General features: G+C 31.0%; 1 protein-coding gene across 3 annotated transcripts; it reads left to right on the top strand.

Moving 5' to 3' along the window:
• Nucleotides 1–11,197: 11,197 nt before the first annotated feature.
• LOC101507052 (uncharacterized) lies at nucleotides 11,198–22,775 on the top strand. Of its 3 annotated transcripts, XM_012719724.3 has the most exons (13): nucleotides 11,225–11,351; nucleotides 11,833–11,936; nucleotides 12,084–12,182; nucleotides 12,683–12,826; nucleotides 14,555–15,451; nucleotides 16,087–16,174; nucleotides 16,263–16,345; nucleotides 17,100–18,333; nucleotides 18,423–18,718; nucleotides 20,354–20,460; nucleotides 21,279–21,429; nucleotides 21,670–21,822; nucleotides 22,459–22,775. In XM_012719724.3, the coding sequence occupies exons 2-13, from the start codon at nucleotides 11,880–11,882 to the stop codon at nucleotides 22,591–22,593; spliced, it is 3,444 nt and encodes a 1,147-aa protein (XP_012575178.1). In that variant the 5' UTR covers nucleotides 11,225–11,351; nucleotides 11,833–11,879; the 3' UTR covers nucleotides 22,594–22,775. The 3 variants fall into 3 exon arrangements, with proteins under 3 accessions (XP_004514094.1, XP_012575178.1, XP_012575179.1); XM_004514037.4 differs by lacking the exon at nucleotides 11,833–11,936 and having other exon boundaries at nucleotides 11,198–11,351; XM_012719725.3 differs by lacking the exons at nucleotides 11,225–11,351; nucleotides 11,833–11,936; nucleotides 12,084–12,182 and adding an exon at nucleotides 14,316–14,369 and having other exon boundaries at nucleotides 12,699–12,826.
• The last annotated feature ends 3,045 nt before the right edge of the window (nucleotides 22,776–25,820 follow it).

A 25,820-nucleotide genomic window follows, 5' to 3' on the forward strand; every position in this document is an offset into this window, starting at 1 on the left:
TACATGAACAACTCAGTAGGATAGAACATTCCTCTACCTCCACACCAATGGTAGCTAAAGATACCTTTGACAAAACAGTTACGACTTTAGACCAAGTTTCCGAAACCGAACACGAACCATAAAACCTGTGCAAACTTCAATGGCAGAAGGGTCAACCTTTAGCCATGGTCACAGCACAAGCCTTAGGTATTCCTAATGTCCTCTCTCAATCCAAATTCAATGCCAATACTGTCTATGAATGGAACATAGATGGTATGTCTGAATACAACATCCTAAGTCTCCTCCAACAAATGACAATTGCATCAAATGCTTACAAAACCCAAGCCAATACACCTGACAAAGCCATAGCTGAACTACTAATAGCAGGATTCTCAGGCCAACTCAAAGGATGGTGGGATTACCATCTCACACCCTCTCAACACCTAGAAATTTTGAACGCAATTCAAACCACAGAGGAAGGAATTCCTATCCTCGACGAAATAGGAAACCCAATACCTGATACAGTTGCAACACTAATACACACAATTAGCTTGCACTTCATAGGTGATCCATCACACTTACAAGATAAAAATGCAGAACTCCTATCCAATCTTAGATGTAAAAAACTTTCTGAGTTCCAATATTACAAAAATACTTTCCTAACCAGAGTTATGCTAAGAGAAGACTCAAACCAACCTTTCTGGAAGGAGAAATTCCTTGCAGGACTCCCAACCCTTTTAGGAGAAAAGGTTAGAAACAAAATCAAAGAAGTCTATGGGGTAAACCAAATTCCATATAACCATTTAACTTATGGGGAATTGGTTAGCTTTACTCAAAAGGAAGGTTTGAAAATCTGTCAAGATTTAAAACTCCAAAATCATTTAAAATGGGAAATGAAAAGAACTAGACAAGAACTAGGTTCTTTTTGTAAACAATTTGAAATACCCATGACAAATATTTCGAAAGACTGTGAAGGATCTTGTTCGAAACCTTATAGAAAACCTCACAGAAAATTTTTCACCAAACCAGGCAGACTTGAGTTCTATAAAAAATCTAGACCCCAAAATTCTTACAATCAAAGAAAACCTAATTTTTACAAGAAAAACCCTTTCCAAAAAAAGTTCGAACCTCAAACTTCAAAACAAATAACGTGTTATAATTGTGGCCAAACAGGACACATCTCAAGATATTGCAAGAGAAATAAAAAACTCCATGAATTAAAAATCGATGAACAAATAATTCAAAAAATAGAGGCAATACTTTTAGAAACTTCTGAAGAAGAAACTGTCACGGATTCTGAAATAGGTTCATCAGAAAATGATAAACCTCTACAGTTTGATGAACGAGGAACCTCTGACTCTCTTGGCGATTCAGAAGCTAGTACAAAATCAATTAATGTTTTAACAAAGGATCAAGAAATAATTCTTGATATTATAAAACAGGTTGAAGATACAAAACTTCAAAAAGAAATAATAGGAAAACTGTTAAATGCTTTTGAATCAAAACAAGGTCAACCTTCCACATCCTCATCAAAATTACTTCCTAAAACCACCTATGACCTAACAAATATCTTAGGAAAAAGAACAAAGTCACAAGCCCATGTCACAATTCAATCTCTGCAAGAGGAGATTAAAATTGTAAAACAAGAGTTAAAAACTCTTAAACAAAAACAAGAAATTGATCCAAACATTCTTCAAAATCTTCTTTCCTAGGCACAAAATCAAACCTCTTCTGACCATGAACAGGATGAAGAAGAAAGAGAAAATGAAGAATATTCTAACAAAATTGAAAATTTAGAAGAAATCCCAGAGGATTTCTCGTTCGTTTTAAGAACAATAACAACAAGAAAATATTTAATCAAAATCAATTTAGTTTTTTCTGAAGATTTCAAATTTGAAACAATTGCACTTTTTGATACTGGAGCAGATTTAAATTGCTTAAAAAGTAGCATTGTACCAGACAGATTTCTACAAAAATCTAATGAAAAACTTGTTGCGGCTAACAACTCCAACGTGATTATAAAAAGTAAAACTGAAGTTTCCATTAAAAATGGTAACGTTTCAATCAAAACTCCTTTTGTTTTATTAGAAAGTAGTACTCATACGGTCATTTTAGGAACTCCTTTCATTAACATGATAACTCCCTACTCAGTCAATTATGACAGTATTTCTTGCAAAACAAAAGAAGCCAAAATTGTTTTCCCTTTTATTGAAAAACCAAGAACAAAGAATTTAAATCTTTTAAAAGCTTGTTCTGTTTACAAAGCTGAATTAAATTGTTTAATTCAAGGAAAAGAAAAACATCTATATTTTCTAAAACAAGATGTTTCCTTCCTCAGAACTGAACAACAATTACAAAATAATTTCATAAAACAAAAAATTTCAGAACTCCAAAAAAGAATTGAAAATGAAATTTGCTCAGATATGCCAAATGCTTTTTGGGATAGAAAACAACATATGGTAGATTTACCATACGAAAATGACTTTTCTGATAAACAAATCCCAACAAAAGCTAGACCCATTCAGATGAATTACGAGCTTGAAACACATTGCAAAGCTGAAATTCAAGACCTAGAACAAAAAGGTCTAATCACAAAATCTAGATCCCCCTAGAGTTGTGCAGCCTTCTATGTGAATAAAAATTCTGAAATAGAAAGAGGTACACCTAGGTTAGTAATAAACTACAAACCTTTAACCAAAGCTTTAAAGTGGATTCGATACTCAATCCCAAACAAAAAAGATCTCTTACAAAAATTACATTCCTCGTCTGTATTTTCAAAATTCGACATGATATCAGGATTTTGGCAAATACAAATTGATCCAAAAGACCGTTATAAAACAGCGTTCATTGTCCCTTTTGGCCAATATGAGTGGACAGTAATGCCCTTTGGATTAAAGAATGCTCCTTCAGAATTCCAAAGAATTATGAATGAAATTTTTAATCCATTCTCAAAATTTTGCATTGTTTATATTGATGATGTCTTAATATTCTCTGAAACTATTGAACAACATTTCAAACATCTTAGAACATTTTTAATGATCACTAAGAAAAATGGTTTGATTGTTTCAAAATCCAAAGTTTCTCTTTTTCAAACAAAAATTTGTTTCCTAGGACATTATATCTCTCGAGGTACTATTACCGCTATTGAAAGATCCCTATCTTTCGCAGAAAATTTTCCTGACAAAATCCTTAAGAAAACATAATTACAAAGGTTTTTAGGATCCTTGAACTATGTATTAGATTTCTGTCCTAATATTAATAGGATACCAAAACCTCTCCACGGTAGATTAAAGAAAAAACATGCCGCATGGAGTGACGAACACACAAAAGTAGTACAAACAATCAAAAAACAAGTCAAACAAAAAATTGTTTGCATCTAGCTGACCCATTAGCCCAAAAAATTGTTGAAACAGACGCTTCAGATATCGGGTATGGGGGTATTCTAAAACAAAAAACAAATTATAGAGAATGCATTGTACAATTTACATCTGCACATTGGAATGATTGCCAAAAGAATTACTCTACCATTAAAAAGGAAATTATTTCAATTGTCATGTGCATTACAAAATTTCAAAGCGATTTACTCAACCAAAATTTTTTACTTTGAATTTATTGTAAATCTGCAAAAGAAATTTTACAAAAAGATGTTCAAAACATTGCATCAAAACAAATATTTGCCAGATGGCAAGCAATCCTTAGCATTTTTTATTTTGAAATTGAATTTATTAAAGGAGATCAAAACTCAATTCCAAATTTTCTAACCAGAGAATTTCTCCAAAACAGGACTTGAGTGATGCCCAGAAAATCCAAAAGAATTGAGGTCCAGAAGGACCAACCACAAGAAACCCCAAAACATATCTCATCAGCAAAACCCATCCGATCTTGGGTAGAAGTTGTCGAAGAAAATGAAGCCCAAAACCCAATCCAAAAATGGTTTGCCAGCCAACAAATAGCTGGTCCTGACAATTTCCAGAAGATAAAAGACTCGATTGAAGAAAACCTTCAACTCCAAAAAATTGCAAAACTCCACCAACTCCAACAAGAGATTAAATCCCTCCAAATACAACTGCCTTCTTTTACGGGACAGGAAAGGGGAGAATCTTCAAAAACCCCTTCTCAAAAAATTATTTCAAAATCTTTACAAGAGGAACCATCTTGTAAAATAATTTCAAAACTCTGTCAAGGAGAAACTTCAAAAATTACTTTAAATGATTCTGAAATTACTTTGTTTAAACCAAAATCCGAATATTTTGTCAAAACAGATTATCAAAATATTTGGACAATCGAGGATCATTTCTATAATAGAAATCCTCAATTAGTCATCTCAAAGATTTTTCCAAAAGGCTGGTTTTTCAAACCATATGACTTATCAAAACCCCAGTCTTACTATAAATCTATTCTTGAATGTACATGATCTGTAACAATTCAAGACAACCCAAAAGAAGGCCCAGTAGCCTATTCAACTGCCAAAATCCACAAAATCATCCCACCGTCAGAATGGGGATCAAACCTTTACACACCAAAATAGTTCCCGATTGATTTCAAAACTACAGTAAACCATTGTAGGACATTTAATTACTAGGACTATCAACAAGCCTGGTACAATGTTTTTCTCATTCAAAATAAAAAATTTAGCCATACTTGGTTATTTTTCTTTAACCTCACCATGGAACCTTCCAAAATTCCTCAATAGTTTGCTCATTGGTGGAAATTCTTTGGCTCCATTCCAGATATCTTGAAAACAAAAGTCCAAGAAAGCTTCCAATTATACAAAACTCATTACAAACCAACAGACAGGGAACACATTTTTCACCCTCTAATGCTATTCTCTACAAAATTCTTTCTACTATGGGTATTAGCCTAGTATTTTGACATTAATCAAAAAGAAACCCAAACAATCCTCGTCAGAAGATTCAAAGTCAGATGGTGGACAAAATTCTCTATTCCACCAAGTATCAAAAAACAAGCCGTATCGGCATGGCTCCAAAGGCAAGGAATGAAGAAACCAGACCCAATGGCAACTAAATTATTGGCCCAAAAATCATTTGCTCAAACTCAACTAGCAGCGGCAAAATCCGAGGAGGAATACTTTGAAATCATGGCCCAACTACTCAAAAGTAAGGCCCAATCATCAAAATATTCTTCAGACAGTGCTTCAGAAGACACTATTAAAATAGAAAATGAAAATGAAGACGATTGTTTCGGCATATTGTCGCCCCTAAAATAAATGCAACGGCCTAATATTCTTGGCCCCTTAAAAAAAAGTGTTGTAATGGGCATAGCCCAAATTTCCTTTCAAATCAGTTTAAAAATAGTCTTGTATATCATGTAACGGGCCTCGCCCAAAATTGATTCCAGACTTCAAAAAAAAAAATGAATATTTTCTGAAAAGCAAAAGCTTCGGGCACTTGTCTGCCATATACACTAGAAACCAAACGTGGCACCGAAAGCAAAAAGAATCTCATCATTTCCTCCACTACACCAAAGTTGTACAAACATGACCCTTTCCCTATATAAGGAAGGCTTGTCTTCAGTTCAAGGCAGAGTGGAATACAACAAGATAACATCTGTTAGAAATCTTGAGAGTTTCTTGAGTATCTCCTATATTTTCATAATCTTGTATTTTTGTTTTCAGTTTTTCAAAACCAGATACCATTGTAAGTATTTGTTAGTATGTGTTAATTATATTATGTTTTCTCATCAAATCTTTCTTTACATTCTGCAAATTAAGTATGCTCTGCACTTGCAGCTAATAGCTGATCATGTGCATCAGAAAGTGTGTTTAGTTTAATTTATTATGAACTTTTGCTTTTTCTTTGTTGTTTTCCAATTTGTTTTCCTCAAAACAACCGATTTGGGTTTACCATTTTTTAATTTTTGTGGTTTGTGGGTTTGGTTTTGTTTCATTAAATTAGCAAACGCCATATATCGCATGCAAAACTTTGAACAAGACTTGATAGTTGAATTTATCTCCTAGTGTCCAGTGACCCTTGTTATACACTGGAAGTTTAATTCCTTTATATTAAATTTACAAATTTTCATGATTTTATGAAGTAGATTGTTCTGTATTATGAGTTTCTCTGCATTAGTTATCTTAAATATCTATATATTAAGCTAGGAAACTCGTTGGTGCGTGGAACCAATTGCATTTGAAAGCTCAAATATAACACTCGTTTCTAGAAGTTTGATATGTTAAGCGTATGTTCCATGGTGTGAATGGAGATTACTCCTATGTTATGATTAGATATATACTATATTATTATTATTATTATTATTATTATTATTATTATTATTATTATTATTATTATTATTATTATTATTATTATTATTATTATTATTATTATTATTATATATATATATAGGATTCATTCTAGCTAGATGAACTCTCCACTTATATAAGACGGAAGCAAGGGGTAAGCGAGGGTAAGTGGGGCACCACTTACGGACTTAATTATGTCCAATCTTACCAAAAGAGGTTATTCAAGTAGAGGACATTGGGTGAAACCAATGTAGTCTTTATGACTTACTTGATATATTGAGTTTAAGTCATTAGATTACTCACGTCTAGTGGCTTAAAGTGTTTGAAAGATTTGAGGCTATAAGTAGAAGAGGTATTTGAATATAGCTTATGAATAAATAGTATTATATTAATTTGAAGTATAGTTTACCGAGAGGATTTTTCATGCTTAGCACACCGGCATGGCTGGGAAACATCAATAATTGTTTTTATTAAATCTATGTTACTGAGTTTTATGCTCACTATGTTGAGGGTGATGTTTTCCAGGTAACAGGTAAACATTGAAAGTCTGAGGAGTATCCGGATTTAATCACCAGTTCTTCAATGTCATGAGTCAGAATCGGATCACGTCTTAAGTCTATATTAGAGTCATAGTTTAATTAAGTCTCACTTAAAAGTTGTTTTAAATTTATAAGTATTTAGATATTTATGAATTAAAAATTTCAGTTTCATTTGCATTGTGGATATTTTTGTTTCATTCATGTTAAAAAAATTAGGTGTTACACAATGTCACATTACAAATTTATATGTGGTGTGTCGAAGAAGCTTGAAGTAGCACAAAACTTGAATGAAGATATGTGAGATAAGAGAGCAAAAAAAATTGAAATGGGTATGTTTGATTTTAATGCTTGGTTGAAGAAAATTAAAGTAAAAAATGTATTCCTTATCGTTAAAAGGAAATCTTCATTCCATGAGACATTAATGAGTGTTGGGGGTGATTTTGTATTTTTATGCCATTTATTTATTTTCGTGTTGTCATATTTTTATAGTTTTAAATAAAAATCTTTTTAGAAGTTTTCACACCGGGTATTTAGATATAAATGGATAAAAAATATTAATAGTTATTTGATGCGATGTGGCAAGACATTGTTGGTTGAATGACACCTATAAAAATCTATCTCAAAAATGGTTTTAATTGTTTACAAAGCTAATACAATTGTAGATTATGAGTTTACTAATAGAATTTTTAAGTGCATGTTCAAATACTTATTACTTTTTTTGGGTTGTAATTGATATCTTATTAATTTCAACTATTCTAGTTGTTAGTAATATGTCAAATCAAAATTTCTTTAAATATCCTTGAATTTATTTGAGACGTGAGCAAAATTCAGATTGGAGAAGAATATGGTTAGTAAGTTTCATTTATTAAAACTCAGTTTTCTATTTATTTTTGTTTCGAATTCATCATGATTCTTTTGCCTTGAAAAATTAAAATTATAAAGTTACCTCGTGGAGAATTAAATGCACCCACAAATGATATAAATACCACTGTTACGTTAGTTTTATTTAAGTCAGTAGTATTTATATCATTTGTGGATGCATTTAACTATCACAAGATAACTTTATAAAAATTATTGTTCATTCACTTTGTTATCGGTTTAAACATGTATTGTTGCATTAGTTTTACTTACATTAATAGCATATTTCTATGTGGATATTTTAAAAATAAAATTGACTTATTTTGGTAAATACTTACGGGCAACTCCAATCTTTATCCGAAAATATTACAGATGGATCTTTTTCTTATAATTATTACTTGTCGATTATTTATGAATTTATGATAATTGTAATGGTATATAATTTCTCGCAGTTGTACACAATAATTTTTACAAAATATTTCTCCTTTTCTGGATAAAAGATAAATTATTATTAAACTATAAATTTGCAATCAATTATTTTTCTTATTATATTTATGTAATATTAATGATGTTATAAAAGGTAAGTATTATTATTATTATTATTTTAAAATAATTAATGAAATTCATAAAAGGAAGAAGGATTGAGACAATAATTAATGAAATTCATAAGTAATTGAGGGAGAGTTTTAGTGGAGACAGGGTCACATGTGAATTATTTTGGTGAAAATGTTTTGTATATATATGTAATATATGGTTAAATATAAATATAGATATAGATTTGAATCATCCAATGAATTGAATCAACTAGCGTTGTAACCAACCTGAGTCGGATTAAAGTGAGAATAGAACTTCGCAACACTTTGGGTGAATGAATAAAGTGAAAAATTAGTAAAAACGACTTTCATACTAGAAAAATCCAGCAATACCCGTTTAAACTAGGGGTGGGCAAAGTTCAGTTCTGAACTAGAACCGTTTGAAAATTGAACCGAACTGGTTTTCAGTTTGGAAAAACCGAACCGAACCGGTTTCCAATTCAAAAAACCGAGCCGAATTGATTTATAAAAGTGGTGAGCCGGTTTATTATTTTAAACCGAACCGAAGTAGTTTAACTTAATTTTTTTGTTCATATAGGCCAAAATTTACATAATTACCCCTAATTACTTCTAAAAAAATTCGGTTCAAATTTTTTGAAATAAAAACCGGTTCGGTTCGTTTTTTTAACAAAAACCGGTTCGGTTCGGTTTTTTGAATTGAAAAACCGGTTCGATTCAGTTCTAGTTTTACAAAATCAGTTCGAAAACAGTTCGGTTCTTAAACCAGTTCAGTTCAAAACCAGTTCGGTTCGGTTCGGCAATTTGGTTCAGTTTTTGGTTTTTTTGAACACCCCTAGTTTAAACTAGTAACTTTTTTAAACATACTTAAAAAATATATCAAATTAAAAATTGATTTAAATAATTTATTATAAATAATAATTTTAATTTTTTTTGCTATAATATTTTTAGATGATAAATTTTCAAAAAAATATTTTAAAAAAAGTTATTTTGAATAATTTATTATATAAATAATTTTTTAGAGATATATTTTTTTTATAATTGTGATCTTTATTACATTGAAATGTCTATTAATAAATATTTAAATTATTGAAAATCAAAATTATTTATTTAATATATATTAAATGAGATCAAATAACTTTTATTATTTTCAAATAAATTATCATAAAAATTATTTTTAGAAATACAAAATTAAAATCACATTTTTTTATTCTTTTGAAATGGTACAAAGGCCTCAATGAGTCTTTGAGTAACATGAGATTTAGTTGGCGATATAAAAAGGTTTCCAAACATTTAATATCACGGTGGCAAATTTTTTAATAGGTAATAGATGAAAGATATGAAAATAGCAAACACAAAAAAAAAAAAAAGATGAAAATAAAATAAGAGACAAAAAAATAATTTATCTTTATTATAAAAAATTTGTCTAAGAAAAAAAGTTCAAAGGAGTAACCACAATAATTTATTAAAAAAATATAACAGTTACAAAATTTTATAAAATATTAATTATTGAGATAACAAACACATAATACATAAATATAATATACATTAGAATTAACAATTATTTTGTATTTTTAATATATAAAATACGCCTCAAATAGTCATATTTAATATATTTAATGTATACAAGGTTAGAGAGAATGAATTATATTAAAAATTATATTGGTGGTGTCATGCATATATAGTTGGTTTGGTGGTGTTTTTGAAGGACTCGAAAAGTCATATTTAATACATGAGAATGAAAGAAAATCGATTGTATATTTTATCAAATATTTAAAGTTTAATTGTGTTTTCATTATTTGTTTAATTAAAACTTGTAACAGTCGACTTTCAAAATTAAAATTAAAAGTAAAATTATCATTAAGTTAAAAATTAAATTGTGGAATAAAAATGTCTAAATTTGATGTCTAATTAGAAAAAAAAAATAATCTTCATCATTTTATTTACCAATAAAAAATTAATAAAACTATATCAACAGGAAAAAATCATAAAAATAACTTCTCTTACAATTTACCAACAAAAACAAATCATAAAAATGAAAAAGAAACAAAAATTGAATTACCAATTTTATTAGATCCAATATAATCAAAATATCTAAATCCAATTTTTTTCTGAATTAAATGGAAATCATCACATTTTAAAGGGAGAAGGAACTTTAGGCTTTAACAAAAAATTGGGGAAAATAAATTTGAAGTGAGAAACAGAAATATAAAGAAATAAAAAATTGGAAGAAAAATATTTTATGTGGAAATAGGAAAAAGTGAAAGAGAATAAAAAAAAATTAAAAGTTACAGTGTCATCTCTTTTGTGCAAGGCCTTGATTCTTCTGTGGGTTAGGGTTTTCTCTTTGCAACATTAAATTCAAACCTTAATTACTCTATAAATTCAAACTTTAGTTCCTCCTCCCTTTAACATGTGACAAAGGAAAAGAAAGAAATTAGAAAGTTTTGTCACTCATTTCTATTATTAGAGTAAAAATGTCACACCTTATCTTTTAATTATCTAATTCGTTCTGCTTCATTTTTTTGCTATTTTATTATGTTTTCTTCTATTCTATTTTATTATTCCCCTCTCTCCTCTAATCAAGTTAAAATTGTAAAAAAAGTAAATATTACAATATTATAAAGTAATAATATTTATCATTGATACATCAAATAAAACACAAAACATATATTTAACACTGATACATAAAAAATACTTGATAAATATTTGTCATTTTAATTATAAAATAAACATGAGACATTTACTTGTTATTGATACATAAAATAACATAATATAAATATTTGTCATTGATAAACAAATCATATATCTTTCTTTTATCTCACTTTTTATTTAATCAAATAAGAGATAAAAAATAATCACATTTCTTTCCTTTCACTTTCTCTCTTACCAAACATCTAAAATATTACCTCACTCTCTATTATATTTATTCCCTTTTACTTTCCTTTCAATTTCTCTCTCAAACCAAACATATTATAGGGTATTTTCAAACACAATATATAAGACCTAAATCAGGCACATCGCATATTAGCGCGTGATTGATTTCATTTGGCGCCAATTTTCAACAACTTGTTCCCGTTGGATAGTGATACTGCTGAGCGAAGGGAACTTCTTCGATTCGGTTTCATGGCCACACAAACCCTTCGTCCTCCTAATTTCTCCGAGGTTAAGTTTCTTCTATTTTTTCCCTTCAATCTTTATTCTTTTATCTTCACCGATAAATTATATATTTTATTTATTTATACTTTGATTTTTCTGAATTATTACGAGTTTCAATGTGATTTAGGATCTAGACGGAGAGATTATATTTTTTAGATTTTTAGTGGTTTTTCTATTCTATTTCATTTCACGGTTTTTTGTTTTGTATGAAATGTGAGCTCAACTGTTTAAATATTAAAAATTATACTATTGAATTTCGATTGCAATATGGAATCATTCCAAAACCTACAATATTGGTGTATAGGCCACGTTTGGCAGCAGTTTCTTGCAATTTTGCAGATTGGAACCTAATTTTGAAGCTGTGAAAGTGAGAGGGTAAAAAGACTTAGATTTGGTTTTAATTAGTTTCTATGTAGGTTATAGATATTTATAATTTAAAATAAGTTTAGGATTCTTTACCTGTGGAAAAGTTATTATAAGTTTGTAGATGCTTCTGGGAAGTTGAGTGAGAGAGCTTCTTAAGTTACTTTGGAGATGCAGAAGCTAATTTTGACTTATACTAGAAGCTATTGTTCAAAGAATATAATTATTGTAAGATTCTTTTAATATTTCATTCTTCATAATGAATCACCAATTTAGTTTATTTTTAATGATGTTGTATCAAAGACTGTTTCTTCGGTTTAGATTTTTAAATCTTCAGTTTGAAAAGCTATGTGACACATGAACGTATTGTTGCAGGATGTAGCTTGGGTACCAAGTTGGCTTCAGAATCTTAGAACAGATGGGTTTGATGAATATGTAAAGGAATCTCAAGCTCCTTCCAACCAAGCAGAAAAGGTTGGAATTTCTCTTTTCAAGTTTACTTCATTAGTATTTTAATTTGTTTGGATATGCTGAAGAAGGAAATGGAACAGTGTTGTATGGTGGAGGATTGAACCTGTAGCCTGTTTCCAAGTCTTGCTTGATTCTAAAGTTACTGTCCTGTTTTCTTCTGTGTTAACATGTTGCTTTGAAATGTTTTTATTTTAAAGCTTGTTTTTGTTTAGAGTATGAGTGTTGATGATTGATTTCATATTTTTAAATTCTAAATTATTCTTTAGCAAATGTAATATGTCTTTAAATGGATATAGTACCGGTTCAGTCAGGCTAATGGATTGCAAATAGTACAGTACGGCTTTTTTTTCACTTAATATTTAAAATCATGGCATGTTTGTATTTAATTCTATTCGATTTACACCCGTTACATTTTAGTTTATCGTTCAATTCTGATAGTCCCCTGGGATTGTTATATTAGTCACATTTTTTGCTAATACCTTCTTTTCATTGAAATGATCAAGGATTTGGCAATTTCTTCCAAAAATGGTATTGATGTCAAAGGCTTTAATGTATTATCAAGGGAAGAAGGTGGATACAGGAGTTGCCATTTATTCTTATCTGGAAGCGATAGTTCATCTCTTAGTGTTGCTCCATCTCCTGGAAATGTATGTTTTATTTATTTTTCTTTCTTCTGTTATAATTTTCTTTCAACTTATCGGATTTAAATACTGATATTAAGTTTTCAAACATATAAAAAGTTTAAGTGTAACCTTGTGATGTCAATACTTGAACCAGTTACATAAGATTATTCACTAAATAATGAAGCCTTGAAATTATTTTTAATTGGTTAGCACAATTTATTTACTGCAGTTTAACTTCTACTTTTTTTCAAATCTGTTTATCTTCCAATAGTATTATTTACCGAAACAAGTTATTTTAATTTTAAAATATTTTCCAGAAGCTAAGTGATTACCTGAAAAATTGTTGTCTATGGACTGATCACTTGTAATGGGTATGAACTTGAAACTATGAAGAAACTTGCATTAACTACATTTAGAAAATTACTTTGTGCATTGATACAGCATTTAGAAAATTACTTTGTGCATTAACTACATTTAGAAAATTACTTTGTGCATTGATACAGCATTTAGAAAATTACTTTGTGCATTAACTACATTTAGAAAATTACTTTGTTTCAAGGTTTGGTTGTAGGATTGGTGGTAGGATTGATCTGAAGTTATGGGGTATTTATACTCCATAAACATCTCTTCAGATTCGTGGCCATTGATCCAAGAGGTTTGATGAAAGAATACAATGATTTGGAGCCATTCCAGATCTGAAAAATTGTATTGCTTCCAGTTGTATTCGAATACAGGATGTGTGTATTCGAATACACCTCTTTGTAACGTTCAAAAATATTCAAAAGTTACACCTTGTATTCGAATGCACATGTGTGTAGTCGAATACAGATTAGTGAAAATTTGCCACTGACTTACTTTGTATTCGACTAACATAGTCGTAGTCGAATACAACTTTGAGATTTTTGCTTCTGACTTGCTTTGTATTCGAATATAGGATGCTGTATTCGAATATACTTATGTATTTTGCCAAAAATATTATTTTCAAACATTATTTATATATTTTTACTTTTTGAAAATCCTTTTGATGCATATGCTAAAATGAAAGGTTCTCATGTGCATTTGAAATATACGAATATTAGATTGCATCATGTACCTTTACATTATAAAACTTCTAGCATATTTGACCATAGTTGTCTTTGATGTTTGACTTCTTTTTGAGCTTGCAACTTGATCACTTTCCTTTGTCTTTGTCTTCATCAAAAAACATGTATTTTACATGTCTTTGATGTTTTATTTATTTTTCTTTCTTCTGTTATAATTTTCTTTCAACTTATCGGATTTAAATACTGTTATTAAATTTTCAAACATATAAAAAGTTTAAGTGTAACCTTGTGATGTCAATTACTGAACCAGTTATATAAGATTATTCACTAAATAATGAAGCCTTGAAATTATTTTTAATTGGTTAGCACAATTTATTTACTGCAGTTTAACTTCTTTTTTTCAAATCTGTTTATCCTCCAATAGTATTATTTACTGAAACAAGTTATTTTAATTTTAAAATATTTTCCAGAAGCTAACTGATTACCTGAAAAATTGTTGTCTATGGACTGATCACTTGTAATAGGTATGAACTTGAAACTATGAAGAAACTTGCATTAACTACATTTAGAAAATTACTTTGTGCTTTTTGTCAATTTCTCTATTTTAGGTGTTTCTTTGCCCAATGAACTATACTAGCATTTAACTTGTACATTGATACAGTTTTATGACCAAGGATTTGCTTGATCTATTTATATTTCACTGAAACAGGTGTTTCAGTTTAGTCTGCATCTTTCTTCAGACGTCGATTCACTCTTTTGCCCAACTCAAGATTGGAATCAATCTCATGCAGTTGCTCCTAGTAAAGCTTTTTCATTGCAACCTGCTCAAACTTCCGTTGATTTTAGAGAGAACATGCATTCCATGATGGGCGATCGTGCTTGTGAACAAGATGTGTTGGCTGCATTCGTTTCTGAAACAACGAAAAAAGATTCTTTAAAATCTCCCATGGATACAATTGGTTCTGTGGGACAACAGAAAGAAAAACCCAAGGTCAAATGTTTCAAAAGTGATGATATCAGTGATGCAGTTGAACTTTCTATTGCAGCATCTGAGGCACTGGTCATACATGATTTAGTAAAGACGGAGTCAGTATCAGAAACATTGAATACAGAAGTTGTACTTGAAATTGCACTTCGTGTGAAGCAGGCACGTCTTGAGGGGTTAGAAGATATCTTTCTTTCATCATCCGTGGAATCTGACTGTAGTGATTCTCTTTCTGATTTAAATGATTTCCTTATGGAAGATGCCTATGAAGATATAGGCTTACCTATTGGGTTTTACTTTGAAGGACATCTTTCCAATTCAGCTATATTTCATGCAAAATGTGTGTCCCGTGATGAAAGTTATATTGGAGGCAATAATAAACATAATGATAAAGAGCTTATTTCTCAGCTTGCCAAATTTGGTGAAAAGTTTGAACAAAAGAAGTTAGACGTCGACGCGAAGATGGAAGTGCAGCAAAATTTAGAGTCACCTCCACATTATTTGTGTGGTGAGAGGGTGACATGTGATTTGGGTGCAGACACTCCAAAACTTTTTGTGAATGATCTTCCTACAACTCATCAATACAAAGAGAGTATTACCAATGATTTAGCCCTCAAAAAGGTAAGCTACTTCCTTCACCTTGTCTTTTTCTGTTCCACCTGTTTAGAGAAACATCTGTGTATTTAGCTAGTTATAAACCAACTAGCTTTAAAGCTTAAGCTGTTAAGTAAAGGTATATGAACGGTCTTATTCTTTTATACTCTTAACTCCGCCTCACAAATATTCCTTTGGGCTTGAAGTGTGAATTGCACAAGCCCACCAGTGTGATGTTGACATTCAACTTTTGATCAGAATGCTGACGTTCACAATTATAGATTTCCAGACTACTGTGCAGTGTAAGGCTTTGATTCTTTTAGGTGAAGATATATGAATGATTTTTATACTTGTATTTCTTCAACATAGGCTTTGCAAGTGATTTTAAAAAAAAAAAATTGGGGAAGGGAAATTTTTTATTAATCAAAGTGACACTAATGACCATTTTACAACTGCCCTTGTGGGATTTGAACTCGGTACCTTGAGGTTACAAGGCTAAGCTCTTACTACTGAGCTAACACTTCAAGTATTCTCGTTCTTTTTATTTGTCTATCTTAATGAGTTCTTTCTGATCAGCATTGAGCATCTCACCAATGTTACTGGATTTTTCTTTCATTTTTGGCCTTAAAGTAATTTATGCTACATTACTTTCCACTTTCCAGACAGATGGTTCGGAAATGGCTGATCTTACTTCAATCAAGCCACAAAATGGTGCTAACTCTTCACTTTTTGACACTCCTGAAAATTTCGGTGAGTTTTAAGAACTCTCCCGGCTTTGTTATGTCGTCTTGTCCTTAGTTGTTAATGCTTATGTAATTTCTGATGTTAAATTATTCAGGAAATGAGAAAAATGAGAACTGGGCAACTTACCCAGCTCCAGAAAGATTTAGAAGCCGCTGGTTAGGGGGTTGGACATGTAAGGTTGGTGTTTTCTTCTCTTTTCCTCATCTTTTGCTTCTCTTAGTCATACTAATTGTCATTATCTTTTCGTATACCGTTTTTCATATACAATCAAACTGTTTTTCAAGCTGTTAATGATTTTCGTTTGTGTTGGTGGAATATTAGAGATACTAATTTTGGATTTAAAAATAATGAGTGGAATGGAGTGGGACATGGTGGAATCCATTCTATCATTTTCTTCCCCGCCAATTTGGGGTGTATGAGATGGAATCCTACCTTTTATATTCATTCCATCATCAAATAACCAAACAATGGAATGGATATTCTGTTCCATTCCGCTCTGCTCCTTTCAACTCCACTCCATTCTCTTCCATTTCATTCCATTCTGCTCATTTTAAAATATCTAAACAGAGCCTAAATGACTAAATGCCCAGTTTAAAAAAATACCTTGATCCTTTATCAATTGCTTGTTTGTTTGTGCAGAAATGCTAAATTTTCATATATGATAGATGAACTTCTTATTTTGGTTGGGGCAAATATCCATCAAATTAACTTTTTTTCCCAAGAGCCTGGCCAACAAGTCCTTTTTTGATTCCTGCACACTGTCCCTACATTTCAATCACTGGATTGTGTTCAATTTTCAATTTAATTTGCATTCCCTTTTCAGACTATTTATCTTTGTCTTGCATTTGTATATTCTATATCATGGATTTCAGCATCTTCATACTCTGCTCATACTCTTGGTTGGTTTTAATTTATGTCTCCCTCTTGAAAGGAATTAGATTCATCTTCATTGAACAAGAACAATGCAAAATGGATGCCAAAGTGTCTTGTCAGAGAGACAAGCTTTCTTACAGAATCTGCAGATATTGTTCCAGATGACAACTCTCGTGTGCCAGAACATGATCCCAAGTGTGTCAGAGAGACAAGCTTTCTTACAGAATCTGCAGATATTGTTCCAGATGACAACTCACATATGCTGAAACATGATCCCAAGCGTGTCAACGAGACAAGCTTTCTTACAGAATCTGTAGATATTGTTCCAGATGAGAGCTCATGTGTGTTGAAACATGACCCCAAACGTACCATTAGTTCTCAGCTAAGTATGCCTTGTGAAGGTTCTCACAATAAACCCGATGAGGGTGTATTGCATTCTCAAGATATGGTCAGATGTTCTAGTCTATCGCTGATTGATCCTCTTTGTTCAGTTGTTCCATGTAGCATTGCTTCAGAACATGACAATTACAAAAGTCTTATTGACAAAGACAATGATACCGAGTATTTTACCCCTTTAGTCTCTGACTTTGAGGTGAACAATTGTCAAAGGATCTCAGATAAGAATACAACATTGGAATGTAGAGATGAGAAAATCATGGCTATACTAGATGGGAAAGATATCCCAATTACTACATCAGAGATGGTTGAACAAATGTCTGAGAAGTTAACCAGGGTTGAGCATACATATCTTAAGACTTATAGCATGATTTTACCAAACCAAGATGTTAACCAAAACTGTAATTTGACACCACTTTCAACTAATCAGAGTATTGGTGGAATTGATGCTGCATCTTTGGGCACAAGGGTTTCAGAGTCTCCCTCTCCATCAAAGGCCGCCGATGAAAACAAAATTGAAGTGAATCATCAACATTTGATTGATCAAAAGTCAATTATACAAATTACCGATGACAAGAGTAATGAGTTAAAAGCCTCAGAACTGACACATGGGAGGAGCTCACCTATTAATCTAAACCATAGGACACGCCACCGCTTGGTGGGACCTAAAACTGATGTAAATAATTATTGTATAGAGAAAAATATAGAGCAATATGTAGTACCGGAAACTGTTGTTCAGCATCAACAGAACAATAACCTTAATAAGGTACAAGTCAAGGGCAACAAATTCCTTGGTGGACATGTTAGAGTCAGAAAGCAAGTACATTTCTCAGATAAAGTGGAGGAGCTTCCTCAGAAAAGGAATTTGTCAAAGTTGGAATCTTCGCATAAAAGATGTATGTATTTAGTTCTGTTCGTGCAATGTATCTTTCAGTTTTAGAAATTGTGTTGTAGAAATTAATTGTTTTTCGCTGCAATAATGTAGGTTCGTCTATTAGAGCAAAAAGGCAACGAATTTCAAAGTCGTCGACTGCTTCTGCACCTCGTATGAAACATTCTTTGACAAATCATTGCAAAGGTGTAGTGAATGAATTCATATTTCGAGGTACCGAGTTCCTCCTCACTGGATTATCTAGCCAGAAAGAAAGGAACCTGGAGGCACTTATAAGGAGTTCTGGTGGGGTGATTCTTTATGATATTCCCTCTCCACCAAATTCAAAGAGCAAAAGAAGTTCAAACCTATCTTGCTTGCAACTTCCTATTATTCTATGTAACAGAAAGGTATGTTCTCATGATCAACATACCCTTTTGTAATTTTTCTTAAAACTTATGCGTAAAGCTCTGATAATTGTTTTTCTGTCTATCTCTTTGCTTTTTCTTGTCTTCTCTCTTTATTTTTGTTGATTCATTACATCTGACTTTTTGCCGCTGGGGATTCGTATAAGCAATTAAATTGCAATTCTCAGCAGGTATGGTCTGCATAATTCCTTAAATTCAACTTTCAAAATACTTGATGATTAACAAAGTATATGTTTTTCTCCCTGTGTCATTGATATACCATTAATAAGTAACTTCTAATAGGAGTGTTCATGGGTTGGGTAAAACCAACTAAACCGGTAAAACCAACCTAGATCGACCCAGAAAAATGGTTTGGGTTGGGTGGTTGAGTGAATTTGATTTTCAAACCAAAGAAATCAGTCACTTAAATTGGGTTTATATCTCTGAAAATATCAACTGAAATAATTAGAAAAGCTTCATTGTATCAACGAACAAACATGGATATTTACAATCAATCAAAACATCAAATAGCGTGTCTCGCAGTATTGGAAATTTTGCAGTAAATTAACAATTAGTTACTTGTTTATAGTTTACTCCTATCTTACGTAATACTCCCTCTGGTCTCAAACATAAGCAAAAGTAGATCAAAGAAAATTGAAGTATCTAACCTAAATTTTGAACTAGATACATCAACTTTCTTTGAACATACTTTTGCTTATATTAAAGACCAAAGTAGTATGTATTTTTTATCATACATGTCCCCAATTAAATACTAAAGAGTTGAAAGAAATACTCGTTTTATGTTTACTTGATGATTTGTACATAGATAGTTTACACATTACAGGCTTATGCTATTTTAGGAGTATAGCTGAGAAAAATGTCTCAATGAAGGAGAATGAAGTAGTAAATCTGTATAGAAATATTCTCCCGACAATAATATACTATTTACAGTAACACCCAACCCTCCCTCTCAGACTAGTGAGTAGATATCTATTATTCCAAACCCAACACTCCCTCTCAGACTAGTGAGTAGATATCTATTATTCCAAACTTGCGAGTAAGATCCTCAAATCACTTTGTAGGTAGTGCCACAGTTAATATGTGATACATCTGTCAACTGGTGTTTTGAAGAAGCATATGCTGTGGTTATTACTTATTCGTTCAACTTTCATTTTGTCTTTGATTAGTCTCAGTAGTCTCTATGTCTTATCATTGGTGGTGAAGCTCAGTTTTGAATAAATTTCAAAGAAACATTTGACCCAAAGGCTTATTTCTGTCAAGTGTTAAAGTAGGATGAAGAACAATGCTTATAACTTTAGCGATTGGATGCTTTTCATGAATGAAAACCTGGTTGTTAGATACCCAAAGTAAATACTTTGTTGCAATCAATCAAAGCAGTAAACACTAGCTGTACTAAAGTATATTAATTAATTTGAACAACTTATCACTTAATCATCTTGCATAAATTCAACGTCTCATAAACACTTCTAAGACTCAAGATTTTATGCAAGGCTCACAATTTTAATTTTTTTGGAATTACTAACAGGCAAATTGTGCAGCACTAGCAGTTATTATGTTTCTTTCATATAAGGATTGCATTTTTAACTCAAATATAATGGTATCTGTTCTTTTCTTCAGCTCAAAACAATCAAATTCTTGTATGGCTGTGCTGTTGGAGCCTCAATACTAAAAGTTGACTGGCTAACTGATTGTCTTGCATCTGGAACTATTTTGCCACCTGAAAAGTAAGTTGTGTTCTCGCTTCTCAATAAATTGACATTTTTTTTCTTACAACTTGTGTACCGTGCTCTTCCCATGTAGAATCATAGTTCATTGTGAAACAAAGATTAATCCAAGCAGTATTTTTACAATTTAGATCATAATTTGAAATTATTTTGATATTCCTAGCCGATGGTATTTGTTACACATAGAGGTTATGAGAAAATGATAGAAAATGTAAGAAATCCAAAGAGCTTGGAGAGGAAATTGTTTATTTTAAGGGGTCCAAATTAAAAAGTGCATACAGTTATAGACTTATAAACATATCCATGGATCACAGATGACCTCTCTTGATGGGGAACTTCCATTTCTGAGCCTCCTTCATTGTTCTCATTTGGCTTTTTTTTCCTGTTCAAAGCGATAACTTATCCTCTCCCCCATTGTTTTATTTTCCTTTGTCTGTAATAGATTGTCTTTGACCATACCTGTTGGACATTCATTGGTTGAAATTGCATTAACTTGTTATGTGTGCATATACAATTAGCCAGTCTCTAAATATACACTTTCGAAGTTTGACTTCTTTGCAATCATTCTCATTTTGTTGTTTAAGTTAATAGTGTATAGTACTTTGTTTCTAATCAAACCTCGTCTAATGTTATTTTACAATGGCATAGCTGATGCAAAGGATTGGTTTTTGTTAATGCATATATTTTCTGTTACCTTGTTTCTTCAATCTATATGGAAGTATTTAACGTCTTTTCATCATATTTTAGTGATACTTGTCATCAAGCAGATCTTCAAACCCCCTTTCATTTGTTTCATGATTCTGGTTTCTTTATCTTAGATACATGATTCTTCCAAATCGAAATGACATGAAATGGACAAGGATTGGAATGGCAGTTCATCACAGAATCCAAAATCATATTTTTGATAGAGTAGGCATTATGCTTCACGGGAAGCATAGTTTCTGCACTAAATTCGCATGTATCATCAAGGTAAGATCTTTTTTTCATCCTTTGTTTTTCTTCAGCCATCCTTGAATTTTCCCTTAATGTGTTTATGTAGTAAAATTTCCACGCGTTACATTTTTTTTAATTGTGTTTGACTTTTTAAATTATGATGATTAAAAAATAAAATACTAGTATTGATTTTACTAATCAGACTTTAGTGTTATCTTTATTATGACTAATCAGACTTTATTATATTCCTTTTTTGTGTGTGTGTGTGTTGTGTAGCATGGAGATGGACGGACGTTCAAAACTCTTCAATGGTTAGTTCGGAGCATCAATGAAGAAAGGAGTTTGGTGGGAGCCATTGTAGTTGAAGAGAAGGCTTCGATATCACGTCACCTGAAGTCCTGTGCTTTGGAGCTGGATATTCCTATTGTGGTAAGCAGTGCTTTCATATTTTAAATTTTAGAGCATATCCGAAGAAACTTTAAGGAAACTATTTTGGGTTGCATACCTAGTATCAAATAGATTTAAACAACGCATTAATATTTTGCTCAAATGGTAGAAACTTTCAAGCAATTCCCAAAAACTCACTTCTATAATTTTTTTATTGGAAAAAGCTAAATATTACGACAGATCATTTTACAAAAAACAATAAAGACATTACAATTGTTGGATTGAATTTTGCTTTTAATCATTTTTTTACTTTTATTTAAATTCTAAAAATACAAAAGCAACAACACTGTATATTCGGAGCTAGTTGTATGTTAGTTCCTTCGTACTATAATAACAAATCTCTTTTTTCTTTCCCCTCAACCATTAAACCACTACCAAGTGCAACTACAATACCTCAACCTGATTTTTATGTGTATATTTAAGGTATCTACAAAAAAATTATGGAACCAACTTGCAAGTATAGTCAGGGACAAAAGTTACTTTCACTTCAGTAAAATTAGTTCTCTTCTCTTGATAGTTTTCAGAATCTCAATATTCGTGTGTATCAACAGATTGTATGATTCTTCTCTATACGTGATTGTGTGTTTATTTCTGAAGTCCATTGATTTTTTTTTGCAGCCTTCTAGCTGGATCATTAAAAGCTTATATTCAGGAAAGTTACTTCCTTTCATGGAAGAAAATAATACGTTTTCACTGCCATTTGTTAAGATCCTTGAACTTCAATATTCCGTTGATATGAGTGAAGAAATATAAATTTTTTCAGCCGTCAATGTACCTATGTATTGTAAACATTATTTAGTCCATCATGACTGCATATTATGTATGATTAGATATAGGCATGTACATTGCCAACTAGATAATTGATTTTTTTATTTATTTAAAGTGTACAAATGATATTTCAGTTCATATCATGTTTAGATAAAAGTTTATCATCATTTTTGGTTTCTATCAAATCAAATCTAATAACAAATAACGAAAACCGATCAATTGTGAAGTTTAATGAGTTATGTGGTAATCTTATTCATAAAGGTATGATTTTGACTAATAAATTCAATAATATGATCACAAATTTATGTTGCAAGCATCAGTTATCCAATTGCCAAAATAATATATAGAACAGCACTAAGCCAAGAAGATTCAGCCACCAAGCATGAATCTAAATTCAGACCAACTAATTTTCAAAATTTTAACTCATTGAGAAATGACTTAGTTGACATTAGGAACTAAAAGGACTACTAGAAGTAAGTTTTTGAGATATTTAAATAATTTATTTTTACGTTTTTGTCTTAAATCATTTTTCTCCTTGTTGTTGTCTATTGGGACCCAAACTTGGATTGCTTTATCTATCACAAGGAGCAAAATTGTTTGAAAACTATTTTTCTCCCTCACAAGTCTTCTTAAAAGCTCATAAGTTTTGTTCAAATTGGGAGTTGTATTTTATACGTCTGGAGTGATCAATCCAGACGTATATTTTTGTGTATTTGAAAACTTCAGAGGTAGGAGAAGAAATACTCAAATTATTGTGTCCTGCCAAATGCTTGTATTGCCACAGGAGAAAGGGTCAAGTTTGGGTTTTTAATTTAACATGTCATTATCGTTTAACTCAAGTCATATATACATCTAAGAGTAGGTTAAGGTAAAAGATGCAAAACGTTAACCAGATTCCAAAATAAGCAATGGAAAGGGGCATGCAGGACTGGAATAGAGAGTGAAGAAGAGGGTGACAAGGGAAAAAGTAGAGATAATGTGATCCTAATACGTGATCCTAATTGGTGATGTGGTGCATGTGTGGCATTTAAGGTACCAACTGCCAAGTAAGTTTGTTTAACATGGTAACAGTAGCGATCGATGTGACATAAAACATATTTGTAGAGTTTATTTTTTAATATTTCATTTTTTGAAGGTTATTATGCATTACTCTTTCGAGAACTAAAATAATGAGTTATTCGTAAAATAATTTTTAATTGTTTGTTTTATTTAAAAAAAGGTTTTATTTCTAAACATCACATACTTTGATTTGTATTGTTGTTGTCCAAAAACATGCAAACTCTATTTGTACAACCGAAGCTTTGTGTTGTGTAAAATATAAAATAAAAAATATGAAAGATGTTTTTTCATTCTAAGTCTTCTAAAAAATCTTCAAATTTTATTTTTATTGACTAATTCAAAGATTTATTTTATATGTTTGAATTAATCAATTCAAAAATATATTTTTATATATTTAAGAGCATTAAATAGTAGAAGAAGAAACACCCAAAAAATATTTTGCAATTCATCCAAAGACCCACCCAAAATTAATGGGTGAACCACCAACGTGCATTCCATTTTTAAAAACTAGTGGTAGAAGAAAACACGTGTAATGAAAAAGCAAAAAATGATTGATTACTTTTACCTCTTTTTTCTTCATTCACACCATAACACGAGCATTTAATTTAGTTTGTGAAAATATTTTTTATAGTCATTTTTAAAATGTGTTTTATTTTAAATAAAAGATTCTTGAAGTGAATTATTATTACATCGAGATTATGAAATGCTAGTTAATGAAGAGACATTTATTAAAATAATATTTAACAATTTTTATTATTTTAAAAAATACAAACAATTGTTCATTTTAAAAGTATCTTATCTCTTTAATAAGTAAATTAACAAAAATTTAAAAAAACTAAAATTGAAAATATTCTCCGGTGGAAGCGAACCTATGTTTCTTTTTTACTAATATTTATTTGCTATTTCTCTTCTCGACAAATTCTAAGGTGGTTCAGACCACCTTAGTAAGTGGTCCCTCGTGGATTAGTGTTTAAAATTCATTTAAAACTCTAGAGACGATCAATGAAATTTCTCAGAAGTATAAATTAACGAATCTCACTTTTTTATAAAGTGGTCCACCGTAGTATTCGCATTCTCTTCAATCAAAGTAGAGAAGTTTGATAATTTATCTCCCAACTTCTGACTTTACCTAATTCAGACAATTGTTCATTTCAAAAGTATCTTATCTTTTTAATAAGTAAATTAACAAAAATTAAAAAAAAAACGAAAATTGAAAATATTCTCTAGTGAAAACGAACCTATGTTTCTTTTTTACTAATATATATTTGCTATTTCTCTTCTCGACAAATTCTAAGGTGGATCAGACCACCTTAGTAAGTGGTCCCTCGTGGATTAGTGTTTAAAATTCATTTAAAACTCTAGGGACAATCAACAAAATTTCTCAAAAGTATAAATTAACGAATCTCACTTTTTTATAAAGTGGTCCACCGTAGTATTCACCTTCTCTTCAATCAAAGTACAGAAGTTTGATAATTTCTCTCCCAAATTCTGACTTTACCTAATTCAAACATACCAATTACAATTAGATACAATCATTTTATTTGTCAAATGTGGGGAAATAGAAAATTCCGATTTCTAATTCAAGTCATACCAACAAATACAATTTAAATAACATAGAAAAAATGACACGGATAAGAATGCATAAAGATTATGATTGCCAAAATGAAGTAGCAAAGAGATAAACTACATCATGGATATGGATATAGCCTTAACACTGGCATGATCAAGGTTCCCTACATTAAAAGTGTCGACCAACTCACTGATATAATGATCCGTGCAGTTCTTGGCGAACTTGTCTTTTTTGTTCTTGTTCACCCAAAATCTCAAGGACGACTTTATTGATCATAGTGCGATATCTATGCACTAATTTGGGTGAAAGTTAACATGTGAGTATATATATGAGCGAATTCTAAAGATAGTGATTTACCTTAGATTCGTGTTTAACAATTGTTACGTTCAAATGTAAGTTGTTAATTTTTATATTGATTAAGAATGATTTAAATCTTAGATATATAAGAGTAATGATCCATATACCTAATGTCTTGAAATTTTGTGTTAAGATGTGATGTGAAAATATCCAGAGCCTTTGATCTATTGTTGCTCCCACACGCCCGAACTCCCAAATAAAAATCATTCAAAATTTTAAAGACCGT

Source organism: Cicer arietinum, chromosome 5 (assembly GCF_000331145.2).
Source record: "Cicer arietinum cultivar CDC Frontier isolate Library 1 chromosome 5, Cicar.CDCFrontier_v2.0, whole genome shotgun sequence".
In the NCBI taxonomy this organism is placed as follows: domain Eukaryota; kingdom Viridiplantae; phylum Streptophyta; class Magnoliopsida; order Fabales; family Fabaceae; genus Cicer; species Cicer arietinum.